Source organism: Rhinopithecus bieti, unplaced genomic scaffold (genome assembly GCF_001698545.2).
Source record: "Rhinopithecus bieti isolate Rb0 unplaced genomic scaffold, ASM169854v2 scaffold_5882, whole genome shotgun sequence".
In the NCBI taxonomy this organism is placed as follows: Eukaryota; Metazoa; Chordata; class Mammalia; order Primates; family Cercopithecidae; genus Rhinopithecus; species Rhinopithecus bieti.
The window spans coordinates 1,697,678-1,713,926 of NW_016805188.1; the positions used below are offsets into that span (position 1 = coordinate 1,697,678).

Sequence of the window (16,249 nt, forward strand, 5' to 3'; positions counted from 1 at the left end):
TGCAGACTCTGGCTTTGGCTCACTCAGGTATGTGAAAGACACTGCAGAATTTTGAGGAGGGGAGTAAATACAATCTGACTTTCATTCTAAAAGGATTTCTGGCTGTTGTGTTGAGACCCTCTGTAAGGAGGCAAGGGAAGAGGCAGGGTGACCTGGTAGGTTGCAGTTCTTACTAGTAATCTAGGGGTTCAGTATGTTCAGGCTGCTATAGCAAAATACTGTAAACTGGGTAACTTAAAAACAACAGAAATGGTTTTCTCATAGTTCTGGAGGTCCAGGTGCCAGCATGATCAGTTTCTGGAAAGGCCCCTCTTCTAGGCTGCAGACTGCCAACTTTTCACTGTATCCTTGCTTGGAGGAAGTTCCCCTGGGCCTGTTTTATATAGGCAGTACTCCCATTCATGAAGGCTCTGCCCTCAGGACCTAATCACCTCCTCCTAAACCCCTCCTCCTAATACCATTCCCTTGGGGGTTAGGATTTTCACTTTTGAATTTTGGGAGGACATAAGCATTCAGACCATGGCACAGGCATGTAACAGATGATGGTGCTGGAGCAGGGTGGTAGCAGTGAAAGTGATTATAAGTAGTTGGATTCTGGGTATATTTTGAATTAAGTGGAGCAAACAGAATTTCCTAAAGACGATGTGGAGCATGAAAGAAAGACACATTAAAGATTATTCTACACATTTTGTCATGATCAGCTGGAAAGGTGAAGTTGCAATCTATTCGGATGCGGAAGGGTGTGAGAGGAAGAGACTTAGCAAGGAAGGTCAAGATTTCAGTTTTGGCCTTTTTGAATTTGAGATGTTAATTAGCCAAGTAGAGGAATTGAGTCGGCTATTGGATTTACTCATTGAGAGTAAATGAGAGGGGTCCAAACTGAAAACACAAATGAAAGAGGAGTGGGTGGCAATGATATTTAAGCCAGGAGACTAGATAAGATCACTGAGAACATGAGTTTAGCTAGAGAATAGATGAAAATCAAGGACTATTGGCTGGACCACCATTCTTCTCTTAGGAGACTGGGGAGAAGAAGGACCAGCCAAAGATGCAGAAAAGGAAAGCCTGAGACAGGAGGAGGAAAACAGGGCAGGAAGCTGAGTGAAGAAAGGCTTTGAAGGGTAACAGATTTTCTTACCAAAAAGTAAAGTACAGTACATTTGATATGCTGTAGTGGATAGAGCATATTTTCTAGAAGAAAAGAAGTACATAATTAACATGGGTTTCAATGTTTCTGTTGACTTCCAACATTTTCTGAAATTTCTAAGAAAGTTTTAATTTTCCCATCGATGACAGTTTGCTAGGGCAAAGACTTTATTTCTGTCTTCCTTAAGTACTGCCTGGAATAGCATCCCAAGGTCGCTATGACAAGGTCCACAAACAGGCAGTCTTGAAATGAAAGAAGTTTATTCTCATAGTCTAGAGGCTAGAAATCTGAAATCAAAGTGTGGGCAGGGCCATTCTCCCTTGGAAGGCTCTGCTAAAGACCTGGGTAGCCTGGAGAGAATCTCAGGGGTGTCCTGACATGTAAAGGAGGCATTTATCTAGAAATTAATTTATTTTTCAGCAGTATCTTAACTAAGTCACGCCATGGACTATTTCTAGTTCACTGAAATGCTATGAATTATTCTGTGACTTTTAAGACACCTCTACAACCGTTTATGTGTTAGAATCTGTCTCATAGGGGACAGATGATGGATTACAATTAGTTTTTTTCTGTTGCATTTTCTTGGTAATAAAAAAATATACTCCCCAAACTCCAAAGATTTTAAACCATTAAGATTTATGAATCCTCATGAAAATGCATTAAAAGTGTGGCCAAGACATGACTAGAAATCGTCATAAAACAAGATTTTGCATTGTCATCTCAGAGAAAAATGTTAGAATTTTGTCTATTAATAAGTGGATCCTCCTATTTTGTCCTTCAGGCAAAACTAAGAAGCTTTGAAATCACTGTTCTCAATCTGAGAATGGAAGAGAGCTTCTGCCTTGAGGGAATGTAAGCCAGCTTTAAAATGGAAATGAAATGATTATTTGTTTCCATTAGTTGGGTCTTTTAAGTGGTTATTTTCCTCTTGACTTGAGGAACGTGGTTTGGGGAAAAGCTGTAGAAATATGGCCAAGGGTGAGTCAGTTCTGCCTTTTACATGTTTTCTGGTCAGTGGGATGTCAGCGAGTGGTCTGGAGTCAAAGTTAAAGATGGAGAGAAGAGAGGAACAGGACCATGGAATATTGGGTCTGGAAGGGACCGGAGTGATCATTCAGTTGTCTAAAGCTCTCCTTTCTCTTCCTTTTGCTCCCTTTATCCTAGTGTGCTGAAGATACAGCATTTCTCATCAATGTGACTGTAGTGATATAAAGTGGATCTCTTGGTATGAAAAAGTGTATATGACTGTGACATGATGGGAAAGGCCATACTCTGGGAGGTTAAGAGGGCTGGTTTCTAGTCCTAGCTCAGCTGTTAACTTCCTACTAGTGTGAAGCTGAATGTGTATTAGGTCTTTGTTTTCATGTCTGTGTTAGTCTGTTTTCACACTGCTGTGAAAAAAAAGAACTACCTGAGACAGGGTCATTTTTGAAGAAAAGAGATTTAATTGACTCACAGTTCCATATGGCTGGGGAGACCTCAGGAAACTTACAATCATGGCAGAAGGCAAAGGGGAAACAAGGTCCATCTTACATGGTGGCAGGAGAGAGAGAAAAGGGGAAGAAACATGCACTTATCAAACAACCAGATCTCATGAGAATTCTATCATGAGAACAGCAAGCAGGGGATTGGGGCAGGGAGTCCGTCCCCATGATACAATCACCTTCCACCAAGCAACTCTCCCAACACGTGGGGATTACAATTCAAATTAGATTTGGGTGAGGACACAGAGTCAAAAATAATGTCTTTAAGATGATGGTCTCTAAGGATTTTTCTTTAGCTGTAAGATCTATACTTTTCCCTTTTAGTGCCTACATAGGGGCCAGGGCAGCTGTGTATACTTCCTAGGATGTGTACTGCACAATTCCAGGTGTGCATGTCACATGATTACCCAGATTTGAATGGTTCCACCTGGCTGATGGGCAACACAGCATTCCTGAGAAGGAGCAGTTCTTAAATTTGTTTGAAGGCTAGGATTCTCTCATCTTTGCCCTGCCTTACTAGAATCTATACTCACCTTTCTAGTTCCGATTCTTGCTTAAAGCATACACCTTTGCATCTTGGATCATATATCCATAGTAAAGAATAATCAAAACAGAGTATAGTCCACCTTATAATCAGATCTTATTCCAATGTCTCCTTTGCTCTGTGCTACAGTACCTCCCTTGGGGATCTGCTGTCTGATCTGTATAGACTAGTTTAGCCACTCAGATAGCCTCTCTGGAATCAACTTTGCTGCCCACCTGACCTTTTGAAACCTGTGTCTCTGGGCCATGCACCACGTGCTCAGCCTGTAGTCATCTTTAACCACACCTCTGCCTTCAGGTCCTGTTTTGCCCCAACTGACTTGTCCGTAATGTAGCCCAAACTCTTGGGAGACACTAAGGTGCAAGAATCTCGTATTGTTGATGGAAGAAGGGAGCTTAGAACTTCCCCAGTCCAATGTTTTCCAAACTGGGTCTATTCCACAGGTTGCTTATTACAGATGGTTTGCAAAATAAATACATACATACATAGAAACAAAATATTTGTGCTTAAACAAGGTCTGAAAACAATTGGGCTAAACCACATTTAATGGAGTTAAAGTAGAGTAAAAGTAAAAAGTAAAATAAAATAAACTTTTAAGTTCAGGGGAATATGTGCAGGTTTGTTAGATAGGTAAACTTGTGTCATGAAGGTTTGGTGTACAGATTATTTTATCACCCGGGTATTAAGCCTAGTACCCATTAATTATTTTTCCTGATCCTCTCCCTCCTTCCAACCTCCATCCTCCTTTAGAGATCCCAGTGCGTGTTGTTCCCCTCTATGGGTCCATGTGTTCTCATCATTTAGCTCCCACTTATAAGTGAGAAAATGCAGTATTTGGTTTTCTGCTCCTGCATTAGTTTGCTGAGTATAATGACCTCCAGCTCCATCCATGTTCCTGCAAAGGACATGATCTCATTTTTTTATGGCTAGTTAGTATTCCGTGGTGTACATGTACCACATTTTCTTTATCCAGTGTATCATTGATAGGCACTTAGGTTGATTCCATGTCTTTGCTACTGTGAATAGTGCTGCAGTGAACATACATGTGTGTGTCTTTATAATAGAATGATTTATATCCCTTTTGGTGTATACCCAGTGATGGGATTGCTGGGTCAAGTGATATTTCTGTTTTTGGGTCTTTGAGGAATTTTCACACTGTCTTCCACAGTGGTTGAACTAATTAACACTGCTACAAAAAGTATATAAACATTCCTTTCTCTGTGCAACCTCACCAGCATCTGTTATTTTTGACTTTTTAATAATAGCCTCAATGGACTTTCATAGAATACATACATTGTGAGTCTCCAAGAATGGCATAGAGTACATAGTACTTTCCTGACTTGATAATCTTCAGATGTTCCAGAATAATGTTCTCTGAAGGACCAGTTCGACAGATCTCTTTATGTATAGGGAAGGCCCTGAAAGGCAAAGTCTAAGGACACAGAGTTAGTGACAGAGCAAGAACTAGAGCCCGGGTCCGATATGTCTAGAATTCATTGGGAACTAGTGTATTTCCTGCCTGCATCTGAAGATAGCAATCTTCATAGAGAACTTTCCTTGAAAAAATGACTTTTGAATGTATTTCATGTGTGAACTTAATGTTCTAATTCCTGCTTAGATCTTTGACATCTAGCTTAAGGTTCTGCAACTTAGTATTTGAATGTTCCTGTCTTGTGCACAAAAATGCAGTCTCTTCTTTTACAAACTATTTAAATGGAAAGTTTTAATTTTTATTCTAATTATTTGTTTATATTCATCTACTAATACTCGTCTGTTTCTAGGAAAATAGGAAGCTCTTCAAAGCTGATCCCTCTCTGGATAACTGGAAAATTTATGTAGAATTCATTGATGACATTGTGGTGGAAGGCTTTTTTCAGGCTATAATGCACGACTTAGACTTCTTTCTGAAGAATACAGAGAAACAGTTGAAACCAGCACCATTTTTTCAAGCACAAATGATGTTGTTGCCTCCTGAGATTGTGTTTAAACCTTCTCTAGACAGAGAGGCTGGGGATGGCTTCTATGATCTGGTAGAAGAAGTGTTATGCAATAGTTTTAGAATGTCTGCCGAGATGAACCGAATAGCAACACACCTGGAAATTAAAAATTATCAGGTATTTTCTTAGTTAATGGGTATTTAGCTTTTATATTAATGATTCAAAAACAAATTGTGGCTGGGTGTGGTAGCTCATGCCTGGAATCCCAGAACTTTGTGAGGCTGAGGCAAGAGGATTGCTTGAGCCCAAGAGTTCAAGACCAGCCTAAGCAGCATAGCAAGACCGTCTGTACAAAACATTAGAAAATTAGCTGGGTGTGGTGGCATGCACTTGTAGCCCCAGTTACTCAGGAAGCTCAGGCAGGAGGATTTCTTGAGCCCAGGAGTTAGAGGCTGCAGTGAGCTGTGATAAAGCCAGTGCACTGTAGCTTGAGCGACAAGGCAAAACCCTGTCTGAAAAAAAAAACCCAAAAATCACCAGAAAACAAAACCCAGAACAAATTAGAATAATGGTAAGCACAGGGAAAAAAGAAGTTGGAAAAAGCAACATGATTTTAATTTTCTAACTACTTTCCCTTTGAAGAATTACCTTGGTAATGTTATGTTGCGGATAATTGATAAAGCAAGGTTGGTTTGAATAAGTGCTGTGTTTTCCTCTCATTTAGAATGATATGGATAACATGTTAGGCCTGGCAGAGGTCAGGCAGGAGATCATGAACAGAGTGTCGAATGTCATCAACAAAGTCTTAGATTTCAGAAACACCCTGGAGACCCATGCTTACCTCTGGGTGGATGATCGAGCTGAGTTTATGAAGCATTTTCTCTTGTATGGCCACGCTGTATCTTCTGATGAAATGGATGCTCGTGCAAATGAAGACATTCCCAAACAACCACCAACTCTCGAGCAATTCAAAGAACAGGTAAGGAAAACCCTTAGCATTTAATGCAGTGAACTGGCTTTTCATTGAGTTGTTCTAGTTAATTTTTTTCTAACTACAGATCGACATTTATGAAGCTTTGTACGTTCAGATGAGCAAATTTGATGACTTCAGAGTGTTTGATAGTTGGTTCAAGGTGGACATGAAGCCTTTCAAAGTGAGCTTGTTAACCATAATTAAGAAATGGAGCTGGATGTTTCAGGAGCATCTTTTGAGATTTGTCATTGACAGGTAGCCTTTGTACTTTGGTATTTGGAATTATAACTTTCTAAACTGCTTTCTAAAACTGAGATGTTACTTTTAAGAGTATTAATGTTGCCAATTTCATGATAGAGATAAATAACATTTAATCAGGTACATAATGAAAATGCGATTCACTCAGAAGTCTTATACTAAATGTTTTAATAAACTTATTTTTTGTGTATGTACATATATATTTAATAGTCTGAATGAGCTACAAGAATTTATAAAGGAGACAGATGCAGGACTTCAAAGAGAATTAAATGAAGGTGATCATGATGGTTTAGTTGACATCATGGGGAATATTCTGGCCGTAAGAAGCCGACAGAGAGCTACTGATGAACTCTTTGAACCTCTAAAAGAAACCATCACCCTCTTGGAAAGCTATGGCCAGAAGATGCCTGAGCAAGTCTATATTCAGCTAGAGGTAAGTGCAGAGGTGAAATAATCGTAATTACCATAAACTGAGCATCTCTTTTATTAAAGTACTTTACATGTACTCCCTTATGATGTCCTTACAACAATCTATACTGTACACATTGGATGTTTTCAGTGTACAAATTAATAATCTGATACTTAAGGAGATTTAATAACTTTCTCAAGGTCACACAAATAGTAAAGCCAGCCAACACTCTAAGTGTGTTTTATGACAAAATACTCTTAACCACTGTGCTCCACTGCTTCTTATTAGAAAGAATGTAGATTGTAAAGAACCTATGAGTTGTTTTTTTGAGTTCAGTTTTACCATCATTTTCGCATATGAAATATATCCATACTTTTTTTTTCGTTGAAAAAAACTACCTGTCAGTCAAGAAGCATCCTAGTCTTGCAAACATATCATGGACACGTTAATAAAGAATAAATAGGCGAGCCATGGTGGCTCACACCTGTAATCCCAGCACTGTGAGAGGCTGAGGCAGGCAGATCACCTGAGGTCCAGAGTTCAAGACCAGCCTCGCCAACATAGTGAAACCCCATCTCTACTAAAAATACAAAAATTAGCTGGGCGTGGTGACACGCACCTATAGTCCAGCTACTCAGGAGGCTGAGGCAGGAGAATCATTTGAACTTGGGAGGGTGAAGGCTGCAGTGAGCTAAGATCACACCACTGCACTCTAGCATGGGGACAGAGTGAGACTGTGTCTCACAATAATAGTAATAAGTAAATGAAACTCAATTTGGATGGGGAAATCACTGTGTTTTCTAAACAGATTTCTATGCCATCCACCTGTTTCCATGCTGTGGAAAGATTTGGGGGCTTTTTAACAACAAAGTTTCTTTAATTATAACTGAAACCATGAACCACAGTCTCACAATTGAGGTTCTTTTCGTATGCCAATGTTGATATTTTATAGATTGTGTGTGTGTGTGTGTGTGTGTGTGTGTGTGTGTACACATATGTGCTTGAATTTTGCAAGTGTGATCAGTGGACGCATTAACCAGAAAGCTTTCACTGGATTCTAGTTGATCTAGTTTAGTAGTCAGAGCACAGAACTCAAATTTAGATTTGTTTTGAAGTACTGTATGAGTTCATCTTTTCTGCTTGCCTTGACAAGTTTGTTAATGTCTGAGACCACACTTCCTTTTGGTAAAATATGCCTCGATCCCTCATTTAAACAATTTCTCTATACTCGCTCCCATCAATTTCTGTTTTCTTCTTTTTTTATTGAGGTGAAATTTACTATTCAGATAACATATAAAAGTAACCATTATAAAATGTACAATTTAGTACAATATTGTGTAACTACCACCTCTATCTAGTTCCAGAAATTTTCATCACTCCCAGAAAGAAATCCCATACCACTTCTCTGTCTCTCCCCATTATCCTCCCCCATGCCCTGCCAAGCCCTGCCAAGCCCTACCCACCAACCCTTGGCAATTGCCAATCTATTTCTGCCTTTATAGGTTCACTTACTCTAGATATTTCCTATAGATGGAATCATACAATATGTGACCTATTTTGTTAGGCTTCTTTCACTTGGTATAACGTTTTCCAGGTTCATTCACACTGTAGCATGTATTGGTACTTCATTTCTTTTTATGGCTGAATAACATTCCATTGTATGTCCATACCACCATTGGCTTATCCACTCATCTGTCAATGGACATTTGGGTTGTTTCCATCTTTGGGCTATTGTCAATAGTGCTGCTGTGAATATTCGTGTGTATTTATTTGAGTATCTGTTTTCAATTCTTTTCAGTACACTTAGGAGTGGAACTGCTGGGTAATCTGGTAATTCTATATTTAACTTTTTGAGCCATTGCCAAGCTATTTTTCACAGTGGCTGTTTTGTTTTATATTCTGTCATTTTGCTTTGTGAGGATTAAATGCAGCAGGGTATTTACAAGTGCTCTCTTGACTATAGAGACTATGAGAATTACTGTATGTGAATTGTTAAATTCTATTTAAGTATAAAACTGCCCTTATAGCTTGCAAGCCAGTTAGACATAGAGCAAGATGACAAATTCTAGACAGATAGATACATAACAAGACCAAGAGATAAAACAGTTCCAGTAGAAGCAACTATAAATATTTCTTGTTTCTAGGAAGATTTATATATTCCTTGAATCAGATGTTGAACCTTAAACTATATATCATAGAGAAAGTAGTCATAACATAAGTAATTGATGAGGGAAGTTTAGATATGGCCTCCAGAATTTGTATTATAAAAGTTTGGTTCACTCCTTCAGGTGATGGTAGTATTTGAAAGTATTAGGCTTTTCAACATTTCAGAAGCAGGATACAATTTTAGCTGTGTGTCAGTAATTTAGACTTGTCAGGAGGAAAAATAAGATTCATAGGTGGTATGTGGTGTATTTGGAGGGTAAGGGGCCCAATTTTATTTTAATTTAAGCAACTGCAAGTGATAGTTACTTTCAGTTTCTCCTTTATTATTATGAGAAGTCATAACATTTTCCAAATACTTGTCTATGCTTAGTTCTGTGTGAAAACACCCTAAAGTCTGGCTGTGCCTATTAAGAATTAAAGTATTACTTCCTTAAAGTCATGGGGACTCACCACCAGCAAGATGATCTTTCTCTTCGTGGAGCATCTCTTCAGTTTTTTGCCTCTTTTCATTGCTGTTACACCCACTTTAATTCAGCTCTTGTTACTTCTCACCTCACAGCAATAGCTCTTTAATGCATCCCATTCCTCCTCACACCCACCCACAATATACTCTGAAACAAGATGAATATTCTAATCTGCAGGACTTATCCAGTCCCTTTTCTGTTCAGAAACGTTCACTAACTGCCCCTAACTTCCCGAATGCTGTCCAGCTTCCATAAGAGCTCACACACTCACACTATCCTGTATTGGTTGTCATACCTCAAGGGATCTCACCCTAATCTCTGCCTGTTGAAACCTGGTCATTTTGTTGAGCCTCAGTTTCAATGTTACCTCCTCCTTGAGTGGATCATCTGACTTCAAGAGGCTTTGGAGATCATCTGATCTTTTGGTTTTCAAGAAAATTTATTTTTATCAAGTAAAACTTGTTTGGAATCCCCAAATATAAAGCAGATTTGCTGTGTTTGAAGAGGGATAAGGGGGCCTGAGCTCATGGATGTAACTACTTCCTGGCTTCCCAGCCACGGCCTCTGAGGGACTCCATGGAATAACTTAGGTTCCATGGAATGGAATTGGAAATGCAAAGTGAGACTCTGTACAGAGGGAAAATGCAGAGTTTTGATGAGAAGCCACAAGAGGGAAGGACAAGGGGGTTTAGAGCCCAGGTCCCTTGTTTCCTGAGCTAGTTTGGTATTCCTTTCATGTCACCATATTGTCTCCCAGCTGTTTTGATTCCATAACACATAGACATCCTGATAGTTAACACATTCTGTTGTGTAGAATAGTTACTGTGTGTGCCTCCTGCTCACTGTGACAGATTATAAAACAATTTAAGTCAGAGAATGTGTTTTGCCTTTTTAGCACCCTGCTCACCACACAAATAGTATTTAGACTTAGCACAGTGCGTTCTTCATAATTGGCAGTTACTGAATCATTCATCAAATATTTATTGAGGATTACAAAATAGTCTTTAGAACCTTTGAGTTTTGCACTTCAGCTACACAGGTAGAGTTCCATCACTCTGGGTGGTTTTGTATGACAAAACAATTTCAGTGTCCCAGGAGATGACCCACAGGAACAGTACTTTGTTAGTTGGGACACAAGGAATGCTTTTCAACAGTAATTATGCCCCATGCATGGCTCCTCAAAGAAAATAACTTGATTTTGTCCTATTTGCATTGTAGGCAGGGAGAGCAGAGTTGAGTGGGTACCTGAACTATTTATTGTGTCTCTTGTCCTACATAGAGTAGGAATTCACCTTTCTTCCCTTTGCCTCTTCTCCCTTTAAAAACTCCTAGTCCCCTAAAATAAACCCAACCTCAATCCTCAAACTCTCCAACAAGAAGGAGAATGTACAGAGCTTTGGGAGCTAGAGAAAAGCTGAGGATGAGATTGATTCACATTTTCATCCTTGCCCCAGCATTTTCAAAGCATCTTTTTTTCACTTGCTAAATTACTAAATACGGCTGGCTTCCATTTCTAGTTGTTAGAGATCAACAAAGTCATTTGCAACAAAGTGCATTTCCAGAGCACTTTAATTTTATTCCCACAGCAGCAAAGCAATTGGGAGATTTGTGTTTATTTTAAAAAGATTTCCATGGATTCTGAGATGAAAACAGTTCTGGTACATGTTTTGGAGTTCTGAACCCAGCAGTGCCAGTGAATCAGCCTGTACTGCAGCCCTGGTTCTCAGCCTTTTCATCACTTTCATCCTTTTTTTTTCTTTTAATAAACTCATTATATAAGAATGAAGAGATGTCGTGGGTTAGTGTAAAGAAATTAGAATCATTTACCTGGGCGTGGTGGCTCATGCCTGTAATCCCAGCACTTTGGGAGCCAGAGGCAGGTGAATTGCTTGAATTCACTAGTTCAAGACCGGCCCGGACAACATGCTGAAACCCTGTCTCTACAAAAAATATGAAAATTATCCGGGCATGGTGGTACGTGCCTGTAGTTCCAGCTACTGGGGAGGCTGAGCTGGGAGGATTACTTGAGCCTGGGAGGCGAAGGTTTAAGTGAGCTGAGACCATGCCAGTGCACTCCAGCCTAGGGGATAGAGCCAGACCTCGTCTCAAGGGGGGGAAAAAAAGAAAGAAATTAGAGTAATTTAATCCTATAGGGTTGATTTGTTTTAGGAATTGAAGTAATTTCTCATTTATACCTTTGCTTTTGCAGGAATTACCTGAAAGATGGGAAACTACCAAAAAGATCGCAGCAACTGTCAGACAGGAAGTCTCGCCTCTCCATAATGTGGAAGTCACTCTTATAAGGAAAAAATGTATTTTGTTTGACGTAAGCTAGTTACCAAGTTTTGCTTTAAGAAAGGTTTTACAAGGATAATTGAAGTATTTGTTTGAAATTCACTTTGTTTTTTTTTTTTTGTTTTTTTTTTTTTTCACTGATCAGGGAAAGCAGGCCGAGTTCAGAGAGAGATTCAGACGCTATGCCCCTCTTGGATTTAATGCAGAAAATCCATACACAGCGCTTGATAAGGTAATACAGATCTCAAATATCCTGTGTGCCTTAAAATAGCTACTTTAAAAAATGGAAGTTTAGACACAAAATACTGCCACATTTTTCTTTATTTTGTTGTAATAGGAATTGATTTATTTAAAACCCAGTTCTAAGCAATTTCCCCTTAAGTAAATTGTATTGTATTTCAAATCATGCCTCCCAAAACCATCATCATCATTGTATTAGGGTTCTCCAGAGGGACAGGACTAATAGGATAGATGTATATATGAAAGATGTATATATTACTGTATATATATAATGTATATATAGATGTATATATTACTCCTTAATAAACTGGTGTGATGACTCACACCATCACAAGGGGAAGTCCCACAGTAGGCTATCTGCAAGCTGAGGAACAGGGAAGCTGCTTTGAGTCCCAAAATCTCAAAAGTAGGGAAGCCAACATTGCAGCCTTCAGTCTGTGGCCAAAGGCCCCAGAGTCCCTAGCAAGTCCCTGGTGTAGGTCCAAGAGACCAAAAGCTGAAGAACTTGGAGTCAAATGTTCGAGGACAGGAAGCATCTAGCATGGGAGAAAGATGGAGGCCAGAAGACTCAGCCAGTCTAGGCCTTCCACGTTCCTCTGCCTGCTTTTATCCTAGCTGTGCTGGCAGCTGATTAGATGGTGCCTGCCCAGATTGAGGGTGAGTCTGCCTCTCCCAGTCTACTGACTCAGTTGTTAATCTCCTTTGGCAACACCTGGCACAGACACACCCAGGAACAATACTTTGTATCCTTCAATCCAATCAAGTTGACACTTGGTATTAACCATTACAATCATCATAGTAATCATACTAGAGAGAGTAACAACTACTACTATTTTTTGAGTCCTTAATATATGTCAAGAATTTTGTTAAGCATATCACTTACATTATTTCTTTTAAATTCTCACAGTCTCCTTATGATATGGCTTGTATTACTTTTCCTATTTCAAATAAAAAAACAAGCTTGTGGCCGGGTACATTGGCTCACACCTGTAACCCAGGCACTCTGGAACTCGAGGCAGGCATATCACAAGGTCAGGAGATCAAGACCATCCTGGCCAACATGGTGAAACCCTGTATCTACTAAAATACATATTAAAAAAAAAAAATTAGCCGGGCGTGGTGGTGGGTTCCTGTAATTCCAACCACTCAGGAGACTGAGGCAGGAGAGTCGCTTGAACCTGGGAGGCGGAGGTTGCAGTGAGCCGAGATTACGCCACTGTACTCCAGCGTGGTGACAGAGCAAGACTTCATCTCAAAAAAAAAAAAAAAAAAGGTTTGTATAATTAAGTAATTCCTTACAGATTTCTGTTAGTAAGTGACAGAAGTAGGATTAACATTCTGGCTAGCTAAACTTTTCTTTTTTTTTATCAGAAATTTTAAACACTATACCCCTTCTCTTGTGATTCTTTTGCTTATAACTTTTAACCATAGTCAAGGAAGCCCATAACTTATACTTAACCCTGGACATGAAGATTGTTGAGTCATTCAATCTTACTTTATAATGAACAACTGTACTTTATTATAGTTGACTATAAGAATGAATATGGTGCGCAAAGAATCCAAATGGTAAGTAATTCACAGAACACTTGAAAAGATGTTTTAAAATTTTGTTAGAAAAATGGTGTCTTTGTTTCTCTAGGAACTTTACCTAGCAACCAAAATAAGAAAATAGTTGTGTGAAGTTTAGATTTAGGAGCTACGCACCTTTCTGCATTGCTCATCTAGCCTGTCACCCTGATTTCACTTCATGCTGGAGATAGTCTTAACTCCTTCGCCGGGTGCAGCTGACAGAGCCCTTACCTCTCTTTCGAAATTTTGGGTTGAATTTAGATTTAATTGCTTTAAACTTATTCAGAAAACACCATTCTATAGCATCATGTTGCCTCTTTCACTTGGCAGAAGAAAATTGGTTAACATATTCATTGAAAAGGGAGTAGGTTAGAGTATGCTAATATACTTGGTTTTATTTTTTATTTTTTAAAGATTATGTCTAAATTGCAGGTGGTCTGAACAGATTGTGGATGGGGAAACGTTTTTACTTGACTAACCAACATGCTGTATGTAAACATTTACTACAGTTATTTATTGAATTTTATCATGTTCCTGCTATACTATAACAGCATATAGTTACATATTTAAAAGAGATGCTTATGCTTGTAACTACAGGAATATTTTGAATGTAGTAGGGCTGGGTGAACTTTTTCTTAAAGTCATGTTGTTGGTGTGTTTGTTCAGCAGACATATCTAATGTTAATCTAGTTAGACTCAGCGAAAGGCATATGTACTCTTGCTCTGGGTTGGTATAGTGGACCCCGGTACTGAAGGCATCTCAATCCACAAGACAGAAACCACTGACTTTCCACAAATAAGGGGAACAGTGCAGTGAATCCCTCCCTTTAAAATGAGGCTCCCTGGTAAAGTGCTACCATTTCTTCACAGCCAAAGATATAGTAACCGTATAATAACCAGCTGAATTAACATAACTGGATATTTCTTCCTTTCCTTTTCCTTTCCTTTTCTTTGTTTGACAGAGTCTTGCTCTGTTGCCCAGGCTGGAGTATGGTGGCATGATCTCAGCTCACTACAACCTTTGCCTCCCAGGTTCAAGTGATTCTCCTGCCTCAACGTCCCAAGTAGCTGGGACCACAGACAGGCACGCATCACCACACCTGGATAATTTTTGTATTTTTAGTAGAGATGGGGTTTCACCCTGTTGGCCAGACTGGTCTTGAACTCCTGACCTCCAGTGATCTGCCTGTCTCAGCCTCCCAACGTGCTGGGAATATAAGCGTGAGCCACTGTGCCCGGCCATAACTGGGTATATATTTCTAGGAATAATGGAATTAGTATACATAATAGGAAAAAAATGATTAAAGATAAATCAAAAGGATATTGACTTTGGAGATTATGGTAGACCAGACATTTTGAAAAGCCCTCTTTCACAAAACAGATGCTGAACACATATTCACAAATGTATGATTTTTAATCTATTGCTGAGCTCACAAGAACATAAGACAAATCTCTAAAGGACAAGAGAAAGTAGAGGCAAATGCAGAAGCCTGTGCTGCTGTAGTGAAAATGAAAATATCAGAAGTCTAGAACTATGAGATTAAGTTTCTCATGAAGAAATAGAAGATGTTCTTAAGGGTGATACCCTCATTGGCGAGTGAGCTAGGGAAGGTCTGCAGCCTGCAAAGGAAGCCTATGAGTCTCTATGGGTCTTCACTAATGCTCAGAGTAGGGTGAAAAAAACAGAAAACGATGCTCTGGGAGTTTGTTAACATATTCCTGTTCTCACAAGGGTCTATGGTCCAGTTTTATACTACCCCTATGATTAAGGAATTTCTAAGCCAGGAAATTGAAATGGTTACAAGTATCTTCCTAGCAACTAGTAGAAGCAAACCTAAATCATCTCTGGAAAAAAGCACTCTCATTCAGTCTCTTTAGGGAGTCCAACAGATTAAGTTCAGTCAAATATGAGTCCATGATAAAACAATAAACACACCATTATGCCTAAGAGTCAGTTGAAATAAACCACAGATATGGATCCATACAAAGCTTTAGATATTAGAAGGAAATAAAAGATAATATTGAAAAAAATGAGCAAGTTCTCAGTTTTGAGGCTATCAACAGTGATCACTTGAATTTGAAAAACGGCCAGATACTTATGGAAATGAAAAATGCAAGTTGTGAGGGGCGGAGCAAGATGGCCAAATGGGAACAGCTCCCGTCTCCAACTCCCAGCGCGAGCGACACAGAAGACCGGTGATTTCTGCATTTTCAACTGAGGTACTGGGGTCATCTCACTAGGGAGTGCCGGACAATCGGTGCTAGTCAGCTGCTACAGCCTGACCAGCGAGAGCTGAAGCAGGGCAAGGCATCGCCTCACCTGGGAAGCGCAAGGGGGAAGGGAGTCCCTTTTCCTAGCCAGGGGAACTGAGACACACAACACCTGGAGAATCGGGTGACTCCCACCCCAATACTGCGCTTTGAGCAAACGGGCACACCAGGAGATTGTATCCCACACCTGGCCAGGAGGGTGCCACGGCCACGGAGCCTCCCTCATTGCTAGCACAGCAGTCTGTGATCTAACCGCAAGGCAGCAGCGAGGCTGGGGGAGGGGCGCCCGCCATTGCTGAGGCTTAAGTAGGTAAACAAAGCTGCTGGGAAGCTCGAACTGGGTGGAGCTCACAGCAGCTCAAGGAAGCCTGCCTGTCTCTGTAGACTCCACCTCTGGGGACAGGGCACAGCTAAACAACAACAACAAAAAAAGCAGCAGGAACCTCTGCAGACGCAAATGACTCTGTCTGACAGCTTTGAAGAGAGCAGTGG

At 39.9% G+C, this 16,249-nt stretch overlaps 1 protein-coding gene across 1 annotated transcript in view; it reads left to right on the top strand.

Moving 5' to 3' along the window:
• The window catches only part of DNAH11 (dynein axonemal heavy chain 11), a 396,815-nt gene that overhangs the window by 53,159 nt on the left and 327,407 nt on the right, over nucleotides 1–16,249 (top strand). Inside the window, exons 15-20 of the mRNA XM_017871552.1 lie at nucleotides 4,957–5,289; nucleotides 5,837–6,091; nucleotides 6,171–6,340; nucleotides 6,554–6,776; nucleotides 11,592–11,708; nucleotides 11,823–11,909. Coding sequence (XP_017727041.1) covers nucleotides 4,957–5,289; nucleotides 5,837–6,091; nucleotides 6,171–6,340; nucleotides 6,554–6,776; nucleotides 11,592–11,708; nucleotides 11,823–11,909 — 1,185 coding nt within the window. The remainder of the gene's footprint in view (nucleotides 1–4,956; nucleotides 5,290–5,836; nucleotides 6,092–6,170; nucleotides 6,341–6,553; nucleotides 6,777–11,591; nucleotides 11,709–11,822; nucleotides 11,910–16,249) is intronic.